Source organism: Rhodamnia argentea, chromosome 4, assembly GCF_020921035.1.
Source record: "Rhodamnia argentea isolate NSW1041297 chromosome 4, ASM2092103v1, whole genome shotgun sequence".
NCBI classification, from domain to species: Eukaryota; Viridiplantae; Streptophyta; class Magnoliopsida; order Myrtales; family Myrtaceae; genus Rhodamnia; species Rhodamnia argentea.
The window spans coordinates 19,190,517-19,213,390 of record NC_063153.1 but is presented as its reverse complement, the minus strand read 5'-3'; the positions used below and the strand labels follow the sequence as shown (position 1 = coordinate 19,213,390).

General features: G+C 42.1%; 3 protein-coding genes across 5 annotated transcripts; 1 reads left to right on the top strand and 2 right to left on the bottom strand.

The window, feature by feature from the left end:
* The first annotated feature begins 3,687 nt into the window (after positions 1–3,687).
* On the top strand, positions 3,688–15,003 carry LOC115744594 (cellulose synthase A catalytic subunit 7 [UDP-forming]). 3 transcript variants are annotated; one of them, XM_030679847.2, is made up of 13 exons: positions 3,688–3,882; positions 4,027–4,222; positions 4,544–4,743; positions 4,860–4,953; positions 5,119–5,242; positions 5,344–5,610; positions 11,924–12,269; positions 12,355–12,618; positions 12,709–12,921; positions 13,017–13,230; positions 13,347–13,540; positions 13,863–14,216; positions 14,313–15,003. In XM_030679847.2, the coding sequence occupies exons 1-13, from the start codon at positions 3,808–3,810 to the stop codon at positions 14,892–14,894; spliced, it is 3,123 nt and encodes a 1,040-aa protein (XP_030535707.1). In that variant the 5' UTR covers positions 3,688–3,807; the 3' UTR covers positions 14,895–15,003. The 3 variants fall into 3 exon arrangements, with proteins under 3 accessions (XP_030535707.1, XP_030535706.1, XP_030535705.1); XM_030679846.1 differs by lacking the exons at positions 11,924–12,269; positions 12,355–12,618; positions 12,709–12,921; ... (2 more) ...; positions 13,863–14,216; positions 14,313–15,003 and adding exons at positions 6,043–6,388; positions 6,474–6,737; positions 6,831–7,043; ... (2 more) ...; positions 7,982–8,335; positions 8,431–9,291 and having other exon boundaries at positions 3,726–3,882; positions 5,122–5,242; XM_030679845.1 differs by lacking the exons at positions 11,924–12,269; positions 12,355–12,618; positions 12,709–12,921; ... (2 more) ...; positions 13,863–14,216; positions 14,313–15,003 and adding exons at positions 6,043–6,388; positions 6,474–6,737; positions 6,831–7,043; ... (2 more) ...; positions 7,982–8,335; positions 8,431–9,291 and having other exon boundaries at positions 3,726–3,882.
* A 428-nt stretch (positions 15,004–15,431) lies between these two features.
* LOC115744598 (pentatricopeptide repeat-containing protein At4g30700) lies at positions 15,432–18,937 on the bottom strand. Its single transcript, XM_030679851.2, has 2 exons — positions 16,116–18,937; positions 15,432–15,553 (listed from the first exon to the last, which is right to left on the bottom strand). The coding sequence occupies exon 1, from the start codon at positions 18,557–18,559 to the stop codon at positions 16,181–16,183; it is 2,379 nt and encodes a 792-aa protein (XP_030535711.1). The 5' UTR covers positions 18,560–18,937; the 3' UTR covers positions 15,432–15,553; positions 16,116–16,180.
* Positions 18,938–19,082: 145 nt separating this feature from the next.
* On the bottom strand, positions 19,083–22,619 carry LOC115744596 (pentatricopeptide repeat-containing protein At4g30825, chloroplastic). The gene has a single exon (XM_030679850.2). It carries the CDS (start codon positions 22,403–22,405, stop codon positions 19,643–19,645), a length of 2,763 nt encoding a protein of 920 aa, XP_030535710.1. The 5' UTR covers positions 22,406–22,619; the 3' UTR covers positions 19,083–19,642.
* Positions 22,620–22,874: the final 255 nt, after the last annotated feature.

Sequence of the window (22,874 nt, the reverse complement as noted above, 5' to 3'; positions counted from 1 at the left end):
AATGATTTCGAATTTTGTAAAATAGATCTCTGCTCTTAGGCTACGCTTGGTAGTAGTCATGATAAAATTCAGGAGAGGATAAAATTTATCCTATCTTGTGTTTGGTGCATGCTCAAGACAGCATAAAATTGGATATAAGAAAGATATAGCTCGAATTAAATTATTTGATAAGGAGGTGATATAAAGGTGTATACGATTTCTAATATCCGTAACATAAGTCTTTTTCGACTTCTTAATTTAATAGAATTAAAATAGCGTTTGAATATAAATAATATTTGAATTCTAATAATAATAAAAAAACAAAGCAATTTCATTTTTATTTGTTCCTTTTCTCATTTATATATTCGAATTTCTTTCTATCATATATATATATATATATATATAAATTCGAAATGTAAATATTTGTATTACATATTTTAGGTACTTTAGTATTTTAGGTCAATAGTATAGTTTACTATTTAATAAAATTGTATTAGAGAATGATGGAAGGGAAATAAAGAATTAAGAAATAGGAAAAAAATGTGAACAAATAAAAATAAAGTATGCAAGAGTGTCACGAGAGATTCTTAACATCTCCATTTGTACAATTTTTATATTCATTAACACCGATATGCCAAATAATGGACACGATAGGATGTGAAAATATCCAACTTTATTACTGTGATTCACTAACAATGGATAAGACATAGCAAAATCCTTGGATTTCATATCCATGTGCTCAATATTGGTAATCGCTCTTTCACCTACTCGTGAATTCTAACTTATCGTCTCGGCCGACTATGCTACACCTCTAAATGTTTTCTTTTTCGCAATTGGGTCATCTGCAGAACTGAACTTTGGCATTTGTCTTCTGATATAAACCTGAGAAATTTCGGGTTCAATGTCCGGTTTCACGAGGACTAATGGTTAACCTGATCTGCACGTACGTAAATGTCTGAATTAAGGAGCACTCAAGGCGTGATGCACACACCGAGTAGGAGTGGCGACTCTGTCGGAGATGGAGAGTTCTCAACTCACTCACCTAACGACTTAAAAAATTGTTGACTTGGATTTCAAGTTGGAGTGCTTAGATCTCAAGCATGATATGGCTCATCACACAGCTTTCTCTTTCGATCCGTTTCCCTTCACAACCAGCCAACCGATGTACGTTGGAAAGCAATGGTTTTTACAGAGTGCTAAATGCTTGGTTGCGGCTATTTTTGGACACAGGACAGCAAATAGAATCTCTCTCTCTCTCTCTCTCTCTCTCTCTCTCTCTCTCTCTCTCTCTCTCTCTCTCTCTCTCTCTCTCTCTCGTGCTAATAGCTTTCGATCCGGCCATTCCGATGGATTTTTCGCTAGTTTCGCCCCAAATTTCCTTGAATCGAACGGCAATGCAGATCCAAGTAAGATGAAGTAGTTAGCTTGTGCTATCAAGTATGACCTCGGGAGATAATTGTTCAAAAAAATCTTAAATTTATTGTATTGCAGCCAATTCAGCTCTAACCCATTCAATTTTGCCATTTTTTTTTGTGTGTGGTAAAAAATAACAATTTATTTCATTCACTTCTTCGAGTTCCAAGAGAGGAATGTATGAGTTCAAACCAAAATAAATCACAAACAACTTCAAAACAAAACAAAACAAGATTTAGATAACACGATAAATCATCAGAGCAAGATTATGGGTCACATGTTCAAAGATCACATCTATGACTTCTTCACACCATAATCGGCAACCGATCACCAAATTCATCTTTAGCAATGAGCACACATCGATAACTCCATCTATTGCTATTGCATTGCCTTTCGGCGGTGCGTCCCTAGTACCAGCACCGAACATAGTAAAAATGTTGAACGAGCACTGATTTGACATTTGTAAGAGCGAAACCTTCACAAAACTTCTCCGATCTATTTCAAAACCGAACTTGTTCACCAAAAAAATTCGAGAAGAGCGAAATTCCGAAAACATACACGCAGAAAGCCCCAAATCTAAAGTATATCGAGATAGAAATCTCCTAAAAAATGAAAGAGAAAAACTTTTAGATCTAAACTAATTTGGAAGAGAAAAGCTTACAAACCGGAGGAAAGCAATAAGAGAAAATAAAAACTCAAAACCGCTGAAGAAAAAGGGGAGGGGAGGAAGAGATCTAGCTCTATCCTCCCCTCCATGGAGGTTGAAGAAGAAAGTGTGTGAAGGAGAGACAACGAGGAGAGGAAAAAAACTAGGACCAGCTATTCTAAAACATTCAATTGTGCCAGTTTAGCTCTAAAATTTTTGACAAATTGCTAATTTAATCCCAATCCTTTCATTTGTGTAAATTTAGTCTTAAATAATGTCAATTTATCCTTAAATAATTAATTTAGTCATTCGGCAAATTTTGGTTGAAAATCATTGACACGGACTCTAGCGAGCCATTGACTATCCCGCATGATATGGACGGCACCGACATGGACAAATACTACTTTTTTTTTAATTAATTTTTTTTCACTCTTTTACTTTGTTTCCTTTTTTTTTTTCCCTTTGGCTTATTGGCAGTACTCGGCCATGGCCGGCGACCAGCCATCGGCGAGGGTCACCCTTGTCAGATCCGGTGCAAATTGCCCTCGGAAGATCCGGCGAGAGCTCAACCATCATGGCCATGGTGAGGGTTGCCCTCACGGCCTCTGGCAAGGGCGACCCTCGCCTACAGCCGATTGCTAGCCAAAGGCCAAAGGGAAATAAAAGGGAAAAAAAAAAGAAGGGAAAAAATTTTAAAAATGAAAAATTATCTACGTCAATACCGACCACGCCATTTACAATGGTCGTCGTCCACATTAGCTATTTCTACTAAAATTGATTGGAATGACTAAATTGACAAGTAATAAAAAAGTTTAGGACTAAATTCACAAATCTTAAAAAGATATAAGGCTAAATTGACACAAATGAAAGGATTTATGATTAAATTGGTAAGTTGTCAAAAAGTCTATGGCTAAATTAGTAGAATTGAAAGGTTTAGAACTGAATAGGCCGCCGTGCAATAGGTTTAGGATTTGTTGCAAAATTTTCGTGATGTCCAAACTACTCCACGAAAGCTTCGATCGTGCGTGCTATACGTGATTTTCCCAACTCTCATGCAATTAATTTTACACTCCTGCCTCGGTTTAAAAACACTCTTAAGATAATCGCTTCTGTCTTACTCTTGAGCGGATCAACAAGATAGTGTTACATGTTCAATTCAGTCCTCAACGCGAATAGCCGGCAATACCCGAAAGGGGACGTTTACGGACGCGTGAAACACTATGCACTATGGAATTACAAGGCAGTGAGTGGACATAAGCTGTGCTGAGCTTGATACATGTTTCTTCGAGGGCCGTTGTTAGCTCGGCCGTTAAGTTCTTCTGCTAAACTCACAGAAGCTCGAGAAACGGCTAATTAAACCGGACGATGACCATTGTCAAAAAGAGTAAAGCTCAAATGTTGTAAGGAGTCTCGTACAAACACAGTGACGCCCGTAGGACACAGAAGAGCCTTTGCTCGGATTTCAGCATCAAGGGACATAAAGACTGGTCGTTGCAGGAAAGCCTGTGGAGAGGGCGGGGCGCATGGTGGTTGGAGAAGGGAAGTCTTGGACGAAGCTTAACTTCAAGGCAATGGGGACTTTGCAACTAACGCTTTGGACCATGCGTGCGTTCGGGTGTGCTGTGGATATTAGGTGAGAACAGCTCTAAGGTTGAAATGCGGTGTCCTACTTTCTCTCATTTAAAAGAACCCTTTTTCCCTCCATTCACCACTGCCACCTTGAGCTAAATTCCACGTTCTCTCGCCGCCGCCATCCTCCTCCTCCTTCCATGGAAGCTAACGCCGGACTTGTAGCCGGCTCTCACAACCGCAACGAGCTTGTCGTCATTCATGGCCATGAAGAGGTGAACATCTGTAACAAGGATAAACAAGAAACTGGGCCATAACAAGAAAGAAGGAAACAACTTTTGACGTTTGATGACATCCTGTGTATGACAAACGCCATGCTTACCTTCTTTTGTTATCGCTTTTCATTTCTTCTGGTGCAGCCAAAGTCTTTGAAGAACTTGGATGGGCAAGTGTGTGAGATATGCGGGGATGAGGTTGGGCTCACGGTTGATGGAGATCTGTTCGTGGCGTGCAACGAGTGCGGATTTCCGGCTTGTCGGCCTTGCTACGAGTATGAGAGGAGAGAGGGGAGCCAATTGTGCCCGCAGTGCAAGACTCGATACAAGCGTCTCAAAGGTAACAAAGAAGCCGGTTAATGCAGCGTGAAAATATGCCCGTAGCAGATGAACTACACATTAAGATAATTATTCATGGCTAAACAAAACTCGCACGGCATGACGATGGAAAATAGAAAGGGAACCAAAGTTCACTTATATGTTATTTGCAACATTCTTCTTAGTTCAGATTACACAGGAGATCTGATCATGAGAAGCTAGCTACTTTCGCATGCATCTGCCATGCAGATGGCAATGGTAGAAGCAATGATTATTTACTTGAAGATGATAAGATGGTTGTGAACGAGTAAATTTCATGTTGTATGGTTTAATTATGTTGAAGGGAGCCCGAGAGTGGAGGGCGACGAAGATGAAGAGGACATTGATGATATCGAGCACGAATTCAACATTGAAGATGAACAGAACAAGCACAAATACCTGGCAGAAGCTATGCTTCATGGGAAGATGAGCTACGGAAGAGGTCCTGACGATGACGATAACGCTCAATTTCCACCAGTTATAGCTGGTGTCAGATCCCGACCCGTGAGCAAAACTTTCTCCTTAATTTCAACGAAACTGACTTTCCTTAGTACATCTCATGTAGTTCACTTCAAGTCTCTCCTTTCCATTCAACAATGTTAACGCACGCGTTCGTGCAGGTAAGTGGCGAGTTCCCAATATCATCTTATGGTCACGGAGAGATGCCTTCTTCCCTTCACAAACGAGTTCATCCATATCCAATGTCTGAACCCGGTAACTATCAATCCACCACAATTTATTCCAAGTTAACTCTCACCAGAAAACTTCTGCGACCTTTTGATCACGAATCATGCACGCTTCGGCTGGAAGTTCCTCTGAATAAACTCTCTGCAAGGATAATCTTCCATGACCTTTTACATTGCATTGATCTCGTTGAAGCAGGAAGTGAAAGATGGGATGAAAAGAAAGAGGGAGGGTGGAAAGAAAGAATGGATGACTGGAAGCTGCAGCAAGGCAACCTTGGGCCCGAAACTGACGATATCAATGACCCGGACATGGCTATGTATGTCTCTACTGATCGACAGCTAGAGGCAAAATGATTAAAGAACATAGCTTTCCAAGACGCTAATCTAATATATGTCATATAACTGTGAACGAATGCAGGATCGATGAGGCAAGGCAGCCACTCTCTAGGAAAGTTCCGATTGCATCGAGCAAGGTCAACCCATATAGGATGGTGATAGTTGCTCGGCTTGTCATATTGGCTTTCTTCCTCCGTTACAGGATTTTGAACCCGGTACACGATGCATTTGGTCTTTGGTTAACATCCATCATTTGTGAGATATGGTTCGCTTTCTCATGGATCCTGGATCAGTTCCCCAAATGGTTTCCTATTGATCGTGAGACCTATCTTGATCGCCTCTCTCTCAGGTAGTCACAAACTGAAAAGCTACCGTTCTGAAAAGGATAAGCATTCTAGAGTCAAAGGCAGATCTATGGTATTCATCAGGAGATTTTTGTTCTCATGTAGAAATTAAAAGATCAACTAGAGGTAGCTTTCACTAAATGGTGCAAAGGCAATCATTGCAAAAAAAAAAAAAAAAGCAGCAGGAACAACTTCTCAGTGATAAATAATTCGATTTTATAAGCTGTTCGCTCATATGGTCTACCATTTTATGTACAATGACCTTATTTTCATATCTTCCAAGAAGCAGACAGAAGGTTATGTCACCTAAAAAGAAAGCATGTCATCCAACTTTGTCTTCCTAGAGATTGATTACAATTCAGGGCCCTAAGCTTAATTGCTAGAATTCTACGTTGTACCTTTTCCCTAGGAGTAAAATTGTTTTGCATATGCTGCAGATACGAAAGGGAAGGTGAACCTAATATGCTTTCGCCAGTAGATATCTTTGTCAGTACAGTGGATCCCATGAAAGAGCCCCCGCTTGTGACAGCAAACACAGTTCTGTCAATATTGGCTATGGACTATCCAGTCGATAAGATTTCCTGCTACGTTTCTGATGACGGAGCTTCGATGCTCACCTTTGAATCTTTGTCTGAAACTGCCGAATTTGCTCGAAAATGGGTACCCTTCTGCAAAAAGTTCTCTATAGAGCCCAGAGCCCCTGAAATGTACTTCACTTTGAAGATTGATTATCTCAAAGACAAAGTCCAGCCAACCTTTGTCAAAGAGCGGCGAGCAATGAAGGTTTCTAGAAAGCTTTTTAGCTTAATAGATAAAGTGAGTTTCTACCACGGGCAATCTAGATCTAATTATGCTTCTCAAATGGCAGAGGGAATATGAAGAATTCAAAGTGCGGATCAATGCGTTGGTTGCTAAAGCTTCAAAAGTACCTCCGGAGGGATGGATCATGCAAGACGGGACACCATGGCCAGGAAACAACACAAAGGATCATCCAGGTATGATTCAAGTTTTTCTTGGACACAGTGGAGGTCTTGATGCAGAAGGGAATGAGCTCCCTCGCCTCGTTTATGTATCTCGTGAGAAGAGGCCTGGCTTCCAACATCACAAGAAAGCTGGTGCCATGAATGCCTTGGTAAAAGACCTCAACTTTTACTTCAACTTGAACCAGCCTTTTCCTTAGTATGGATTACTAACAACTCATGCTTTAATGCCCACTACTCCTAAGGTTCGTGTCTCTGGTGTGCTTACAAATGCTCCTTTCATGCTGAACTTGGATTGTGACCACTACATAAATAACAGCAAGGCTGCACGAGAGGCCATGTGTTTCTTGATGGACCCTCAGATAGGAAGAAAGGTTTGCTATGTCCAATTCCCTCAAAGATTTGATGGCATTGATACGCATGACCGATACGCCAACAGGAACACAGTTTTCTTTGATGTAAGTCTTCCCAGAGAATGATCACAGTAAATGTTTATTTGTTACCATTCCTTCAGTAAGAAATGAATCAGGCTCACTTTCCTTGTTTCTGCAGATCAACATGAAAGGTCTAGATGGAATCCAGGGCCCTGTATATGTGGGCACTGGATGTGTCTTTCGGAGACAAGCACTTTATGGCTATGAACCCCCAAAGGGTCCTAAACGTCCTAAGATGGTCAGCTGCGATTGCTGCCCATGCTTTGGCCGCCGCAAAAAGCTCCCGAAGTATTCTAAGCATAGTGCCAATGGGGATGCTGCAAATCTGCAAGGTTTTTCAAACTCTTTTTTGTCCAATAGCTACACTCTACATGCTAATATCTGCTTGTAATCTGCTCCTTCACTTAACTAGAGTCCATCTTCACCTCTTAATTAGGAATGGAAGATGACAAGGAGCTACTGCTGTCCCAGATGAATTTTGAGAAGAAGTTTGGGCAGTCAGCAATATTTGTTACTTCAACTTTGATGGATCAGGGTGGTGTACCCCCTTCTTCAAGTCCAGCAGCCCTGCTGAAAGAAGCCATCCATGTTATCAGTTGTGGGTACGAAGATAAAACTGAATGGGGCACTGAGGTAATGTTAATATCCAGGAAAGTAAAATCACTGTCCTTGTCTTCTATAGAGGCACCAATTTAGCCGTTACCAACCAAGGAGAACATCTCGACAAATATAAACTTTGCTACCTTGTTGCTTATAATATAATTCATATGATTTTGCAGCATTTATTAGTTATTTTCTCCTACACCTGATAATGCCCTTATAAGCTATACTAGCTCTACAAACAGATGCATATTTCGATAATGGTCGTCTGTTCAATCCTGAAAAACGTAGTAGATACCTTGGCATCAGGGGTTTACGATTACCAATGTGAAACCTGACCACTATGAAATTTCTGCTCGCAGTTAGGCTGGATTTATGGTTCTATAACAGAGGATATCCTAACAGGCTTCAAGATGCATTGCCGTGGTTGGAGGTCCATTTATTGTGTGCCAAAGATACCAGCATTCAAGGGATCTGCTCCGATCAATCTCTCAGATCGGCTCAATCAAGTGCTTCGTTGGGCACTTGGCTCTGTTGAGATCTTTTTTAGCCGTCATAGTCCAGCCTGGTATGGGTACAAAGGGGGGAAACTTAAGTGGCTTGAACGGTTTGCATATGTCAACACAACCATCTATCCTTTCACCTCTTTACCACTCCTTGCCTACTGTACTCTTCCGGCCATTTGCTTGCTCACAGACAAGTTCATCATGCCACCAGTAAGTAAACAAAAACATAAGGACATGCTGATTTATGTGAATTGAAGTTGTCAGATATTTTGCTTGTCTTCTCAACTTACTTCTTCACTTTACAGATTAGCACTTTTGCCAGTCTTTTCTTCATTGCTCTTTTTATCTCAATCTTTGCGACGGGCATTCTTGAATTGAGGTGGAGTGGAGTGAGCATTGAGGAATGGTGGAGAAATGAGCAATTCTGGGTCATCGGTGGTGTGTCAGCTCACTTGTTTGCTGTTGTACAAGGCCTCCTGAAGATATTGGCTGGAATAGACACTAATTTCACAGTGACATCTAAAGCAACTGATGACGAAGAGTTTGGAGAATTGTACGCATTCAAATGGACGACCTTGTTAATCCCTCCAACTACTATATTGATCATCAACCTTGTTGGAGTAGTTGCCGGAATCTCAGATGCTATTAATAATGGATACCAAGCATGGGGACCTCTGTTTGGTAAATTGTTCTTCGCCTTCTGGGTGATTGTCCATCTCTATCCCTTCCTCAAAGGGCTGATGGGGCGACAGAACCGAACACCAACAATAGTGGTCATATGGTCGATACTACTAGCTTCCATATTCTCCTTGCTTTGGGTCAGGATCGATCCATTTGTGCTGAAGACCAAGGGACCTGATACCAAGCAATGTGGAATCAATTGCTAAATCTCAAATTTCCTGCTTCAGTATGCGCATCTCCTCAAGTACAAGTGTTTCGTCCAGATAATTTAGTGTACATCATCAGCACAGAAGTGCTGAAGCGCTTGAGATTGAATAAAGATAAGAGTGCAAATTTTTGTGTAGCACAAAGGAAGAATGCCCATTTTTTGTAAGTGAATGAAACGTCCTCTGATAAGATTGGACAAATCCTAAGTGGATCATACTAGGCTATAAGTGTTTTCTTCCAGGAAATTAAGTATTTACAATCTCCACTTTCATGGTAAATGATCAACCTACCAGTTGATTTCTTCAAAGGAGTTCTCATCTCATATTCATAATAATTTATGCGATCATGCAAGAATTGCATCTGATACATCAAAAGCAAATAGAAATGGCGAGACAAGCAAAACTTCCTTGCTCCTCACAGTTATGGCTGCCCGAATTGATCAGAAGTCGGGAAAAGAAACATGATGCATCTTAATAACTACTAACTGTAGCCTTAAGCACTTGTTTCGCCTCACATTAGGTGAGATATAATTCTTGGACGAAGCTTAACTTCGAGGCAATGTGGACTTTGCAACCAAAACTAGTGGCATGTGGGTTTGTGTGTACACACATTAGGTGAGCTCAGCTTTGAGGTTTGAAATGCTATTTCCTACCTTTTCTCCTTTTAAAAGAACCTTTCTCCTTCCATCACCACCACCTTGAGCTTAGCCCATTCTCACACCACCGCCACCACCAGCAGCATCCTTACTTCTTCCATGGAAGCTAGCGCCGGACTTGTGGCCGGTTCTCACAACCCCAACGAGGTCGTCATCATTCTTGGCCATGAAGAGGTGAATATACAGAAAAAAGAACGAGAAAACTTCAAGCCAGAACAATAAAGAAAAGAAACAAGTCAGATATTTGATGATGTTCTTGTATGTTAGAGTAATGGTTATCTTTCTCTCTCTTATGGGTGCAGCCAAAGCCTTTGAACTCGAAGAAATTGGATGGGCAAGTGTGTGAGATATGTGGGGATGAGGTTGGGCTCACGGTTGATGGAGAACTGTTCGTGGCGTGCAACGAGTGTGGATTTCCAGTTTGTCGGCCTTGTTACGAGTATGAGAGGAGAGAAGGGAGCCAATTGTGCCCTCAGTGCAAGACTCGATATCGGCGTCTCAAAGGTAGCAAAAAGCCAGTTAATTCAATGGCAATATGTACGTTCAGATGAACTAACGCAAAGTCATGTAGCTAATAAGAGATTTGAATTCACAAAACAGGACTACAGAAACAGAATGGAAACAAAAGTTGACATATAAGTTATCCGCAATGTTCTTCTCGGTGCACATTATATGGGATATCGCATATGATCATGAGAAGCATAGGCAAGAGCAAGATATACACTATTTAGCCATGCATTTGAAGTGCGATTGCACTATCAGGAGTAGTGATATTTACTTGTAGATGACAAGATGATTATCAATGACTGATAACACGTTTTATGATTTAAAACTGTCAAGGGAGCCCAAGAGTGGAGGGCGATGAAGATGAAGAAGATATCGATGATATCGAGCACGAATTCAATGTTGAAGTTGAGCAGAACCAGCGCAAACACCTTGCAGAAGCTATGCTTCACGGGAAGATGAGCTATGGAGGAGGACCAGACCATGATAACAATGCTCAATTCCCACCAGTTATAGCTGGTGTCAGATCCCAACCGGTGCGCACGACTTTCTCGTTAACTTTCGGCAGAACACCTTTTCTAATTGCATATCATATATTTAGCTCAAATTCTCTCCTTTCCGGTTCAAGTTTATCTATCTTTAAGCATGCATTCGTGCAGGTACGTGGGGAGTTCCCAATATCATCTTATAGTCATGGAGAGCAGATGATGCCTTCTTCCCTTCATAAACGAGTTTACCCAGATCCAATTTCTGAACCTGGTAACTATGAATATACCGCCCTCTATTCCATGTTAACCATCACTGAAAACTTTCATGACCTTTCACAGTGAATCACGCTCCACCAAAAAGTTTCTCTCTCAAAAGTTCTCTGCAAAGAAGCTCTTCCGTGACCTTTTACCGCATTGCAATGATCTTGTCCCAAACAGGAACTGAAAGATGGGTTGAAAAGAACGAGGGAGGGTGGAAAGAAAGGATGGATGACTGGAAACTGCAGCAAGGGAACCTAGGCTCTGATGACATCAATGACCTGGACACGGCAGTGTATGTGTTCTACTGGTGGACTGCAAAAGGCCAAATGATTAAAGCAAATAGATTTCCACGACTAACATTTTATATGCCATGAAACCGGCCGAATTGAATGCAGGATAGACGAGGCCAGGCAGCCACTTTCTAGGAAAGTTCCTTCTGCACCTAGCAAGATCAACCCTTATCGGATGCTGATAGCTGTTCGACTTGTCGTATTGGTTTTATTGCTGCGGTACAGAATTTTGAATCCAGTGCATGATGCAATTGGTATCTGGCTAACATCCATACTCTGTGAGATATGGTTCACTATCTCATGGATCCTCGATCAGTTACCAAAATGGTTCCCCATCGTCTTTCACTCAGGTAGGCACTCGAAGAGGTGACCTTTACTAAAAGGTTTTTACAAAATCACCACTGTGAAATAAGAAACAGAAACTACATCTCAGTGATCAATAATATGATTTATCTCCTGTACAGCGTGCATTGTATCACTTAAAGTAAAATGATCTCATATGTCTAAGAAGCAGACAGAAGAATGTCATTTAGAAAAAAGAAAGCATATGGTAATGTATATTGCGGGACCGATCCTTGAAAGCAGCCTCTCTACCCAATTTTATCCTCCTAGCGCTTGATCTTATGATTCAAGGCACTAAGCCTAATTGCCAGGATTATACAAAGTATATGTATCTTTTCCTTGCAGTATAATTCTTTTGCATATGCTGCAGATATGAAAGGGAAGGTGAACCTAATATGCTTTCCCCAGTGGATATCTTTGTGACTACGGTAGATCCTACGAAGGAGCCCCCACTTGTGACCGCAAACACAGCTCTATCGATTTTGGCTATGGACTATCCAGTGGATAAAATCTCCTGCTACGTTCACGACGATGGAGCTTCCATGCTCACCTTTGAATCTTTGTCTGAAACTGCCAAGTTTGCTCGAAAATGGGTACCCTTCTGCAAAAAGTTCTCCATAGAGCCTCGAGCCCCGGAAATGTACTTCACTTTGAAGATTGATTATCTCAAAGACAAAGTACAGCCAACCTTTGTCAAAGAGCGGCGAGCAATGAAGGTTTTTAGATAGCTTTTTAGACCGACAGATAAGAGTAAATCTTACAATTACAATCGAGTTCTAAATTGTGCTTTTCATTTGGCAGAGGGAATATGAAGAATTCAAAGTGCGGATCAATGCCTTGGTCGCTAAAGCTTCAATTGTACCTCCAGAGGGATGGGTAATGCAAGATGGGACATCATGGCCAGGAAACAACACAAAGGATCGTCCAGGTATGATTCAAGTCTTCCTTGGACACAGTGGAGATCTTGATGCAGAAGGAAATGAGCTCCCTCACCTTGTTTATGTGTCTCGTGAGAAGAGGCCTGGCTTCCAACATCACAAGAAAGCTGGTGCCATGAATGCCTTAGTAAATGATCTCAACTTCTACTCAAAATTGAATCAGCCTATTCTTAGTCTGGCTTCCTCATAATTCATGCTAATGCCTCCCATTCCTAAGGTTCGTGTCTCCGGCGTGCTTACCAATGCTCCTTTCATGCTGAACTTGGACTGCGACCACTACATAAATAACAGCAAAGCTGTACGTGAGGCGATGTGCTTCTTGATGGACCCTAAGATAGGAGCTAAGGTTTGCTTTGTCCAATTCCCTCAAAGATTTGATGGCATTGATAGGCACGACCGCTATGCCAACAGAAACACAGTTTTCTTTGATGTAAGCCCTTCTTGAGAGTGATAAGAAAATACGCATATATGCCACCGTTCCTTCAGTAAGAAAATGAATAAGGTTTGCCTTCATTATTTCTACAGATCAACATGAAAGGTCTAGATGGAATCCAAGGCCCAGTTTATGTGGGCACTGGATGTGTCTTCCGAAGAAAAGCATTATATGGCTACGAACCCCCCAAGGGTCCTAAGCGACCTAAGATGGTAAGCTGCGACTGCTGCCCATGCTTTGGCCACCGAAAAAAACTCCCAAAGTATTCTAAGCATGGTGCCAATGGGGAAGCTGCAAATCTGCAAGGTTTTCAAACTGTTTCCTTTTTACCAGCACATACAGTACCTGCATGCTAATATCCTTCCATTTGCTTGTAATTTCCTCCATCACTAAACTAGAAGCCTTCTTCACCTCTTGATTAGGAGGGGATGATGACAAGGAGCTATTGAAGTCCCAGATAAATTTCGAGAAGTTTGGGCAGTCAGCGATATTCGCAACTTCAACTTTGATGGACCAGGGTGGTGTACCCCCTTCTTCAAGTCCAGCAGCCCTGCTGAAAGAAGCCATCCATGTTATCAGTTGTGGGTATGAAGATAAAACCGAATGGGGCACCGAGGTAGTATCAATTTCTAGGAAACTAAAACCATTCTTGTCAGTCTTTACAGGGGCACCAACTTAGCTGTCACCAAAAAAGCAGAACATCTCCACCAATATAGCATACAGAGCTTTGCAACCTTGTTGCAATATAAAATTTTATGAATTTGCTGCATATCTTAGTTATTTCTCCAATTGGTGATATGCCAATTGTCCTAAGCTGTCATAGCACTAAAAAAAGGTGCATTTTCAAGAAGCTACTGTTTCAATCCTGAAAAACGTGGTTGATACCTTGGCAACAAATCCTTACTGAAACTTGATGACTCTGAAATTTCTGCTTGCAGCTGGGCTGGATTTACGGTTCTATTACAGAGGATATCCTAACAGGCTTCAAGATGCATTGCCGTGGTTGGAGGTCCATATATTGTATGCCAAAGAGACCAGCATTCAAGGGATCTGCTCCAATCAATCTTTCAGATCGGCTCAGTCAAGTGCTTCGTTGGGCACATGGCTCTGTTGAGATATTTTTAAGCCGACATTGTCCAGTCTGGTATGGTTACAAAGGAGGGAAGCTTAAGTGGCTTCAACGGTTAGCATATGTTCACACAACCATCTATCCTTTCACCTCTTTACCACTCATTGCCTACTGTACTCTACCAGCCATTTGCTTGCTCACAGACAAGTTCATCATGCCACCTGTGAGTACACAAACATATAAAGATGTAGCAATCTGTATGAGTTGAACTTGTCAGATAATTTAGCTTATCTTCTCAACTTACTTTTGCATTTTACAGATTAGCACTTTTGCCAGTCTATTCTTCATTGGTCTTTTTATCTCAATCTTCGCGACGACCGTTCTTGAATCAAGGTGGAGTGGTGTGAGCATTGAGGAATGGTGGAGAAATGAGCAATTCTCGATCATTGGTGGTGTGTCAGCTCACCTATTTGCCGTTGTACTGGGTCTCCTGAAGATTTTGGCTGGAGTAGACACGGATTTCACAGTGACATCTAAAGCAGCCCATGATGAAGAGTTTGGAGACCTGCACACATTCAAATGGACGACCTTGTTAATCCCTCCCACCACAATATTGATTATCAACCTAGTCGGAATAGTCGCTGGAGTCACTGATGCCCTTAACAATGGGAACCAAGCAATGGGACTGCTGTTCGGTAAATTATTCTTTGCCTTCTGGGTGATTGCCCATCTCTATCCCTTCCTCAAAGGGCTGATGGGGCGACAGAACCGAACACCAACCATAGTGGTAATATGGTCAATACTACTGGCTTCTATATTCTCCTTGCTGTGGGTCAGAATCGATCCCTTTGTGCTAAAAACCAAGGGACCTGATACTAAGCAATGTGGAAACAATTGTTAAATCTCAAAATTCCTGCTTCAGTATGCACATCTCCTGAAGTACAAGGACTTTTTGTCCAGATAAATTTAGTGTATAAATCCACAGCACAGAAGTGCTAAGATTGAATAAAGATAAGAGTGTGTATTTTGTGAAGTACAAAGCAAAAATGTCCATTTTTGTAGGCGAATGAAGGTCTTGTTATACGAACTAACTTTTCAAGGTAGCAGAACTATTCATTGTCTTAATTGCTCAGACTGGAGAAATCCTCAGTGGGTTGTACTAGGCTGCATGGTTTGGTTCTAAGAAATTCTATATTTGCAATCTCTGATGCCATAGTAAATGATACCCAACAGTTTATTTTCCCAAAGGAGTTCTCATCACATTCAAAATAATGTATGCGTAAAGGTACCTTCAAATGCCTGGGTCTAAAATCGATTGTTTTAAGTGAAAGTAGAAAAGGAACGCAACTAACAAAGACGGGTCTTATTCAAGAATAGCATCTGATTTGCATCAAAAGCAAAGAGAAAGGGCGAGACAAACATTAAAAAGAATCATGTTGCATCTTGCTAACTAATAACTGAAGCCATAAGCACTGGTTTCTGCTCACTACCACCAACCACTCCCATACCCATCCCCGCACTACACCAAGTGAAAACGAAGCGTATCCTAAGCAGCTCCTGCTGCAGGAGATAACTACATCCATATGACAAGGCAAGGAAGCCAAATATTTGACAGCCTAAGGTTCAATAAGAGACAAAGATTTGAGGATTACAGATATACGAGCCAAAGGCAAATGAAACTGCACAAAATGATAAGAACGCTTACATGTATATGAGGGTGAAAAGGACAGTTCACTGTGCAACTACTTATTAATTAGTTTTGCCGTAATAGGTAAAAAGAGGAACAAATTGGTCATGATAGACACCACCCACCTGGGTGGCGCTGCTGGTTCGCGCACTCTTTCTCTCGCAAAAGGTCGAGTGTTCGAATCCCAGGGGCGTTGCGGGGTGACTTAACCGGTGGCACGTGTGTGGTGGCTAGCACGTGTTGCCCCCAGGGTTTACCCCCCGGCTACCGGCCGTGCAGGGGTTCCCTGGGTCACCCAAAAAAAAAAAAATTGGTCATGATAGACCAGAACAAGGGAGGTGTGTCTGTTCTGCAGCATATGTTTCAATATACTTGTCAACCTGTTTGTATGTCATGTAAATTTAAGCAATGAGGTGGTACAGTAGATATCCTTACTGGATGAAAGGTCGAATGCAGCTGCAATCTCAAGCAAAACAAGCGGCAAGAGGACTTTTGCCTTTTCACCAATAGTCTCCACAAGAACAAATGCCATCCTTGAAATGATGGAAACGATTCGCATCTCTAACAACAATGTCTCTCCCAGAGATCTTCGATATGAATTTAGTAGCAGTGTGGCAGTCTGGACAAACCCGAAGATTCTTGATGATCCTGATCTCACTTCCAGGCTCAGTAGAAATAAGGCCAAAAGCAATAGCGAGTTTCTCACTATGAACCTTCACCATTAGCTCCTTCTCTTCATCTTCCACATCGTGCAAAGCAGTGACAGTCTCTGCCTGAAATCCAGCCTCCCTCATCTTCCCCATTAACATTTCCAGCTTTGCATAGATTGCTTTGGTTTGAGGATGAGACCGGTCACCTGAGGTAAAGACATGTGGTAAGCCACCAACTTCTATCAAAGTGCAGCCAGGAGTTTTTGCCAAGCTCCTGCGTCGAACTACTTGTCGAACGGAAGCCGCTTGTGGATAATTCTTGTCAACAGAGAATATATTCGAGAGTAAGACATAATATCCAACATTTTCAGGGTCCAACTCAAATAGCCTTTTAGAGGCCAGATGTGCTAGCCTTGTTTCCTTGTGAATCATGCAAGCTCCTAACAGTGCACCCCAGATAGCAGGCCCTGGCTCCACCGGCATTCTCTTTATAAACTCTAAGGCCTTCTCTAGCTTTCCAGCTCGGCCAAAAATGTCAACCATGCAGGCGTAATGTTCAGGTAAGGGCTCAAAGCCATGATCATGTACCATGGAATGGAAAATCCTATCTCCTTCTGTCACCAAGCCAGCGTGACTGCAAGCATACAAGACAGAAAGGAACGTAACTCCGGATGGTGAAACCCCAAATTGCAACATCTTGGTGAAGAGATCCAGAGCTTCTTTTCCATGTCCATGAAGACCATATCCACAAATCATAGAGTTCCAAGTGACCACGTTCTTCTCCTGCATCGAGTCAAATATTCTCCGTGCCTCCACAATGCTCCCACACTTTGCATACATGTCTATCAGAGCAGTCATAACATAAATGTTGGAATGGAATCCCTCTCGTTTAACTAGGTCGTGCACCCAGTTTCCTAGACTAAGAGCTCCTAGTTGGGCACAGGCAGAGAGAATGCTAGTCACTGTCACTGGATTTGGCTGGACCTTGAATGTCTGCATATTTTGGAAAAGAAGAATAGCTGCATCCGTTAACCCATTCTGGGTATAACCTGAAATCATGGCATTCCAGGATGCTAAGCTTTTCTCAGTAGATTCATCAAAAACCTGCCGTGCAAGTTCAATTTCATTCAACCTACTGTACACAGTGGTCAATGCAGTTGAAATGGCAGGATTTGAAACAACACCAGATTTTACACAAAAACAATGAATACAGAGCGTCAGGTCCAAATGACCAAAGGGAAAGAACACAGGAATCAATCCCACAATTGTGCTTGAATTTGCTCTTTCCCCAAATGCAAGCAATTCCTTGAATAACCTCAGGGACGAGTCGGTTTCGTTATTACACGTGTACCCAGAGATCATCGCATTATAAGATACCAAATCCGGCCTGTCAATCTGGTCGAACAACAAACTAGCTGTCTCAGTATCCCCACATTTGGAATAAAAAGATATTAGTCCTGTAAGTATATGCACATGAGAATGCAGTCCCAGTTTCGTAGCCAGAGATTGAATCCCCATACCTAACCTCAATTGCTGCAACTCCCCTGCAGCCGGAAGCACAGCTGCAAGAGATGTCGAATCCAACTGGATCTCTGCATCAGCAACCATATCCTTAAATACCAAAACCGAATCTTCAAAACAACAAATCTTCACCAAGCCAGAGATCATGGTGTTCCACAACACAGTGTCCCTCTCAGGCATCTCATCAAACACCTTCTTTGCAAACTCCACTTTGGAGAACTTCAAGTAAAGATCCACCAAAGCGGACCCAATAAACAAATCCAATCCGAACCCATCAACAATAGCTTGCGAATGCAGCAAAGTTGCAACCTTTTCATCGGGAAAACCGGAAGAAGCCGAAATAGCAAAGAAATAAGTGAAGTTATCGGGCCGCAGGTCGGTGTTCTTCTTCAAATGGGTGAACAGGGAAATGGACGACCGAGGCGAGTTGTTATTGGAATAGCCCTTGATGACGACGTTGAAGAGGAAAAGGTCGGGCTTTGGGACCGAAAGAAAGAGGTCGCGTGCGTAGTTGATGGCCTTGAGGTCGCAGAGCTTGTGGGTGAGCCTGGTGACGGTGGAGATGTCGTTCTTGTAGCCGTTGACGACGATCTGGGCGTGGGCTTGGGCGAGGTGAGAGAGCGTCGTGGATTCATTGATGAGCGACAGGAAGAGGTTGCGATTGCGCTCGAGTGCAGGCAGAGGCGCGATCGCGGTTCTGAAGTTCATCTGCTCGTGGGATGGCGACAGAGCTTACGCTTGTTCTTACTTACTCGCCCTCGTTAGTGTTTTGTGAATGCTGTCGCTGCTTCCACTAGGAAAATTGGCGGGAGGTTGTCTATAACACTAACTTACGACCAAACTCGGGTTTGATTAAGGAAACTGCAAGGCAAAAGGAAAATTATCTGCGCCTAACTGTTTCGCTAAGATATATTCCCTTTTCGTAAATTACCCATTTCTCAATAAAACAAAAAAAAAATTCCTCACTGCATCCTTAAATAACCAATGAAAATTGTAACTAGTACATTTCATGATGGGATCGTCAACAACTAATCACTTCGGAAAGATAACTTGTAATCTCGAAAACTGCTATTTTGATGCTAAAGTAACTAGCTTTCCTTCTATATTTCTAGCGCCGTCGGAGAGAGACTTCCGTTTAAGTGCAGCCGCGCTGCTGGTGCAGAGAATGGGGGGCGCAAACCTCTCCAAACCTCGTCACTATCCACAGTGATACAAAGGTGGAAATTAGAACTAACGGAAGCAAGATTCTAGTATTATTAACATGATATGGCCGTGGACGATGACCTTGATGTCTTGACAAAAATTATAATAGGACCCAAGAGTTCTGCAATAAGACATGATGAGATAACAATCGACGACAGAGTAGATCATTTACAAGCTGATTTTGGTCTGCCCCTGAGAGATCCCTCATGGCCACTCATCCTTCTCTTCTCAAGGTGGAAGCAATTCCACATAAGCCAGGATGCTATAATTCACCACTGCATGGTTGCTGCACTGGCACAAAGCTCGACCGTAAAAGGTCATAATCTAAACGTTTGCTGGCTATATGTTGCAAAGAGCTGAATAATACTGATATATTGGGAGATTTGACTATATCATACCAACTTGCCATACGACAGACCGCGGATTGTCCCTGAGCCATAGTGCAGTCTTGGAATAGCAATCCCAAGAGACTCCGACCATGCATATTCATGGGTTCGGTGATTGATTCCTCATTTAAGTCAACTTCATCACCCAAAGTAGGCAGTGGTTGTTCAAGAGACCAAAAACCAGCTGAAAGACAACAAAAGTTCATCCTAAACCCATCTGCTTCATCCACAAGGACCATCTAACAGCCTCCAAAAACTTATCATTCTTCCGAAGTGCATTGATCAAATTTATGTAGGTGACCTTATCAGGCTCTATACCTTTCTCCCTCATTTCCTTTATCAAGGCCACAGCTTCTTCAACCATTCCTGCAATTCCATATGCCTTTATCAATGAGTTATAGCTGCACAAATCAGGTCCAAGACAACAATCTTTCAGTTCTTTCAATACAGTTGCGACTTCATCAATCCATCCACGCTCTCCATAAATGTTCATCATGATATTGTACGTGTAGCGATCAGGAGAACGAGCTGAATCCTTCAGTCTCTGCAAGACTTTTCTAAAACTCTCCATCTGGCCTTCTTTCCCATAAGCGTCCAGCATGCAGTTGTACACTTCGAGAGAAACTGAAAAACCATCAAACTGCATTTCTTGAACAGTTGATGACATGTTTACGAAGTCCTTGTTTTGCCCATATGATGCTATGATGGTGTTGTACGTAATAGTATCAGCCAGCCCTTGCTTTCTAGCCATCAAGAACAACTTCCTCACCTTTTTGAAAAGCTTAGCTTTTCCATAAACATCAAGCATGACATTGAAGGTGATTGTATTAGGAGAAAATCCACACTGAAGCATTTCGTCAAAAAGCCGGGAGAGCTCATCAACAGGCAGAGCACGCGAACAACAGTTTATGACACAATTATACATTTCCTGATCCCAATTGATGCCGCTCCTCAAAAATTTATAGTAGAGATTTTCTAATTTATCCAGCATACGACAACGCTGGTAAATGCGGAACATGTCTCGAAACAGAAAAACGTCAGGCACAAGATTTTTCTGTTTCTCCATCATCTCAAGAACAGAGCAAGCCTCTTTTAGGGATCCAGCTTTAACATACATTCTCACAACGATGCTGAAAGCAATCACATCTAACGGAACTCCAGAAGATTTTAGCTTCATATACAGTTCCTCAGCTTCAGTAAATTGGCCCAAGTTACTGTATGTATCGATCATCGTGCACAAGATATGCATGTTCTCCCTGTGTTCAGTTTTAGGCATACTTGCGTATATTTTGACTGCATTTTCGAAATGGCCTAACTCTTTACACGAGCAGATCAAGAGATGGTACAGATTTTCTTCAAAAGCTGCATCTGTCCACCTTTTATCCTGCATAACCTTTATGGCATTGTCCATCAAGCCATTTTTCACATAAGCCATGACCAATGTGGAGCATGAGGTCTGGTTGACCAAAACGTGTTGATAAAAAGAATTTTTCACAAGGAGAGGCACTTTATCAATTCTTCCAGCCCTTTCATATGCTTGCAAAAGAATACCCAAGATCGACGAATATTGGCAGCCCATCTCTGCCATATCATCTAGAGTTTTGGTGGCACCATCTTCATCCCCATATTTTGCCTGCAAATTTATCAGTGTGTACAAATTGGACGAATTAGGCTTCAACCCTAACCCCGTGAGTTCTTTGCAGTACCAGGCTGCCTGTTGATAATTATTTGCTCGCCCCCAACCTTCGATCATGGACCTGTAAGTTGTCTCATCGGGTGTTAATCCAATAACTTGTAGCCTCTGAAATATTCTTTGTGCAGCATCCATTTTGGACACCTTTCCGTATCCGGTAATCAAAGTGTTGTAGGCAACGATATTTGGTGGCAATCCTGCTTCTTGCATGGAAACCAATGTCTTTTCAGCCTCCTCTAACTTACCTTGCTGACAATAGGCATTAAGTATTGCCAACCAATTTTCCAACTTCAAAATCACACCATCATCTTTCAATAAGCCAATTATTTCCTCAGCTTTGTCGTACAACCTCAAACGTGTATAGATCGTGATCATTGCAGCGTATGCTGATTGACATTTGATTCCACAATCCCTCATTCGGCTAAATGCAAATTCAGCCTCTTCGACCTTCCAACCCTTCTGGTAAAGACTCATGAGCATACCAAACGTCGCAATATTAGGCCGAACGCCATATTCCAACATCATCCTGAACCACCTCCCCGCCATTTCAACTCTCCCCTCTTTGCAACATGCATAAATTAGAGTGTTGAAAACCTGATAATTTAAGCCACACTCAGGATCTACACTCAGCTGGCTAATCAATTTCTCCGCTGCATCCCAATCTTCTCTCCTACCAAACACTCTGAGGACCAAATTATAAGCTCCAATATTACGTTCCAATTTCCCATTAGTTCTCATCCACTTGAAAAATTCTAAAGTCTTGCTATCACTGCATTTCTCCAGCCGTCCCAAGATCGCATTACACTCTTCCATGCTCAAATCAGACGCAACATTATTTACATCTAACCTACTATAATCATGCACAAAATACACATCTTTTTTCACACTATCAGACCTCCGAAAACTGGATTTCCATGTCCTATCTTGCTTGTTTCCTTTCTTTGGACCCTCAAAGTTGGGATTTTTCTCACCTCCAGCAAGTGGGTTTTGCTCAAACAGTCTCTCACCGACAGAATTTCCTTTCGGAGGCTCGATGCTATCAATTTCCAACTTAGAAGCAGGACAGTGCGACGGTTCAGGATCAATACGAGAGACCTTACTGTGCCTGAACCTGCTAAAAGGACTGATGACTGAAGCTCCACTTACATGTACGAAACCGGTAATGGCGAAAACGGAGGCGGCACGGTCAGATGATTGAACAGGGTTCCCAGAGAAACTGACCCTTCTCGAATCCCAAGCGTCGACGGGGATGGACAACTTCAACGAGGCCATGGTCCGAAGCAGCCTCCAAAACGACCACCCTTTAACTCAATTTTCATCCATAGAAAAAACAAGAACCGCGAAATTCGAGGATGGAGTTGAAGAGTGCAATGAACGGTTTGAGAAGAAGCACGAGCGAGTAGAATCCAATGATGAAGGGGGTCGTCTTTCAACGGTCCTTGTCCCCTTGGGTTTGTGACCACTGGTCGCACCAAATTTGATCCCAGCGGTTTCTGTTTCTTCCCTCTTAAGGAAGAGAGACGGAAATTAGTTTCCCTGCCCCTTTTTATGGGCAGACCTTAGGAGCAAGAGGGTCATTAATCAAACTCCTCGTTACACAAATGAGAATATGGCTGGTCCTAGTTTAAACTCAAATTAACAGTGATTTGGTTAATCCGGTGGCTAAGGAACTATACACAGATCGTGCGAAATTTCATACATTGCAATGCATATTAAAATTACACCAAGCATCACACGATCC